At 45.8% G+C, this 3,441-nt stretch overlaps 1 protein-coding gene across 1 annotated transcript; it reads right to left on the bottom strand.

The window, feature by feature from the left end:
* Positions 1 to 1,865: 1,865 nt before the first annotated feature.
* On the bottom strand, positions 1,866 to 3,173 carry LOC130549357 (uncharacterized protein F54H12.2-like). Its single transcript, XM_057326562.1, has one exon. The coding sequence runs from the start codon at positions 3,171 to 3,173 to the stop codon at positions 1,866 to 1,868; it is 1,308 nt and encodes a 435-aa protein (XP_057182545.1).
* Between the last annotated feature and the right edge of the window lie 268 nt (positions 3,174 to 3,441).

Here is a 3,441-nt window from a genome sequence, read left to right as displayed (position 1 = left end):
ACCAGTCAGCCTTTTGGATATTTACTGATAGACTATAAACCAAAAACTCCCGAACAATATCGTCTCAGAACGGGGCTGCTTTCCGACCGCCAGGTGGTTTATCTCCCTAAAAAAAGAAGACTCTAATCATTCGTCATGTCAGCGCGGCTTTGTAAACATCTACCCGTGCTGAAACTGCTACATAAAGCGAAGCCTAAACAGCGACGTCTTATTTTACAATCGGCTTCCGACGAACTGATTCTAACGCTCTGCGAAGTAGCTCTTAACATCTTATACGGAACGATTCCAATCAGCGCCAAAGACTATCGCAAGCTGAAAAGGAGAAAAGCCGAAATTAAATTGGTCTCCGATAAAAAAATTGGCCTATCAGCCAAGAAACGCATTATCAACCAAAAGGGCGGATTTCTTTTACCGCTCCTGAGCGTGGCTGTCCCCTTTATTTCCAGCCTAATAGCTTCTAAACAGGGCTGAGAATGGAGCACGCGGAGAAAATGTATTTGGTGCCTCGTCACCAGTTGGACAGGTTGAAATCTGAAAACGCTCGCGAGGACATTCAACAAGTCGTCGAAAACGATCTGGACACCTCCATAAGGAATATTTTACTGAGACCTGATATGGATCAGTATGTGAAAGCTAAACTCTACTCGAATATCCTGACAAAGTATTTGGCGATCGTTAAGCAAGGGGATCGAGAGGGCAACGTTTTAACGCTGTCGTTACCACAACCCTCTGCCGCTGATCATAAAGACGGGTCGATCGGTATCGATGACGACGTCGAGCCTCGGACGGACACGGTGGTCGCGGAAGTGTTGAAAAACATGCCGTCGAGAAGCGTGAAAAACAGCGGCTACATATTAGAAAAAATGTCTAAAGATAAAGGAACCTCTATGTGGAGCTCGACGGGGGAGTTTGTGTTTAGGGGGAGCGTCATACCAGGGTCGCACATGCTGGATTTGATAAAAAATGTTACCAACCCTCAAAAGGTTAGGGATGACAGAAGACCGGTAGGATGGACAGAGTTTCTTCGGACCTTCGCCGAATTAAACATACCGTTTTCTACAGTTCCGAATCATCACGTTAGACGCGCTATTAATTCAATAAGAGACACGCCTTTGCGACCCACCGCCCCAGTAACTCGTTCTAAAAAAGCCAGAAGGCAATCACGTGTGTCGGCGCCTCGATATGCCTTTTCTGATTCATCATTTCATTCCCCTTCTATGGATAGAAGCACGTGGCTAGAATTTTGACGATAATAAAAAACAATTTAAAAAGCATATGTCTTTAAGAGTTTTTATTTAGTCGTACATTGTATGTTTATTACTTGAATATGCATGCAAAAGAATTACAGGTCTGCACACACAGAATGCATCGAGACGATTTTTCATGAAGTCCGTTCATCCATAATTTTTTCACAAAGAGCGACACCATTTTATCATTTTTAATATAATCATCGCCATACAGCCCCATCACATCGTTATAGTCGAGACCGTTGAGTAGTTGATAGAGAAAGAACACGCAGTGCTGACCGCAAACGTCCGACGTAAAATCCTGAACACGTCTGGTCGAATACCTCGTATCCGAGTTGTTGGTTACTAGAAAGTTTTTGATGGTGCGGGGAAAACGTTCATCGTCGGGCGGATTCCCGAAACTGTCGAAAAAACACGCGGATCCCTCTCGACCTAAATAAACGGCTAACCAGTGCTCACCCGGTAGCTCCGAAGCGTGAGTGTTGATTATTGCCATCGCCGGTAAGGTCCTTATCGGTCTTTCGGGTAGTTGATCGCATGCGAGAACACCGAGAAAATGAGCGTTACGCGAAATTTTGTCCATGATTGTCGTGAGCTGTAAAGTGTTCATTTTATAGATCAATAATGATCGACCAGGATCTGTCTGCGATTTGAAACTTGAATGATCGAATCGAACACCGCGTAAACGATTAGCGTAATGGTCTTAGCTAGTGCCTTTTTGAACCGCACTTCTAGTCTTATGTTCCCGGACTTGACGAGCGACAGGTGCTGTCCGCACTCTTCGTCGGGTGTTAGGTTAAATGCGAACAGGCTGTAGCCATTCATAAACTCGTCTCTATCGAATGCGAGACCGTGGTTTTTCAGATGTCTCCCTGTAGACATCACCAGCTGGTAATATTCGCGCACCGCGGCTCCTGAATCGAAATCCGGCTGTAGCGGCTTGGCGGGTATTTGTTGACCATCCACATAAATGGCCATGAACTCCATGTCGTAATGATTGAAAGTGAATGGATTTTTATCGTACGCTCCGGTAAAGGCGTCATTATCGACCATCCCCAGAATGATTGATTTCGGCAGCGTTCCTAAAAACAAGTTTTCTTGATTTGAAACGCGGGATCCTGTAGGTATAGAAAGGGTTTTGAGGCATACTCTGTCTATAGGGTACTTTGCAGTAGCGGTGAGCAGAGCCTGGGCATGCCCCAGCCTCACTGATGGCGACACGCTGACTTTCTTGACAAATAGGGATGCCGAGACGATTTTTACTTTGTAGGCCACATCGTCGCTTCTCATCAGACAGAATTCGTTTTTGGCTCTGATCAAACGTATTTTAACGTCGACACCGTTTAACAGTAATTTTTCTTGAAAGAAAATGTCGCTGTGAATAGGCGCTAGTAGCTCTACCACCTTGCCACCCTTCGTGTAGTTCGACCTTTTCGTCAGACCCTCGTTATCGCCTAACGGGTCATTCTCGTCCATCTGTCCGGCCTCGTCCTTGTGAAACAGACCTGATGTGAAAACCGTTTCCAACGCATCTTCACTGTAGTTCATAAGACACTCGATCATGCAGCGATAAGGGTAGGTGCTCGAACTCTGCGATATCAAACGGTCTCCGAGACTCACGTCGACTTGTGAAAATATGGTGGCTCCGGGGTAGTTTATCAGACCTACCGACGCGGGGTCAGGTATGTCGCCGCCGTTAGGTTTTGTTATTTTAAGTCTGAGAAAAAGTAGCGTATTATTTAAGTCCAAGTAATCTTCTCCGGTCCCTGCGATAAAAAACTCCAATGGCGCAGAGTCTGATATAGCGGAAAAAGGCGGTACTTCTAAATAGGTGTTTTTCTCGAGAACCGTCTGCGTCGGTGGAACTGTAAATAAATCCAGCTCGGACTTGATACATTCCCCGGACATGCTGTGCAGTAATGCCATGTTAGAATATGGTCTTTACGGATCTCTTAGCCGACTTGCTTCGCTTAACAGGTTTCTTACGCTTTCTTTGCGCTACTGAGCGTTTCTTCAGGCCGCTATTTGTTTTCTTTATCGAATAACCACGCCTCCTTACCCCCGGCGGTTTAGTCATACGTTTACGAGCCATGACCATCAGACCTGATCCGTCTTGAGTCTTATGAGCTCTCGACAGGGCGGTGGTGACGACATCTGACACGATGTTTTTAGCAGCCGTTTTTAGGTGCGGCTT

This window comes from Triplophysa rosa, unplaced genomic scaffold (genome assembly GCF_024868665.1).
Source record: "Triplophysa rosa unplaced genomic scaffold, Trosa_1v2 scaffold107_ERROPOS42853, whole genome shotgun sequence".
Taxonomy (NCBI): Eukaryota; Metazoa; Chordata; class Actinopteri; order Cypriniformes; family Nemacheilidae; genus Triplophysa; species Triplophysa rosa.
This window is presented reverse-complemented; position numbering and strand designations above follow the sequence as displayed.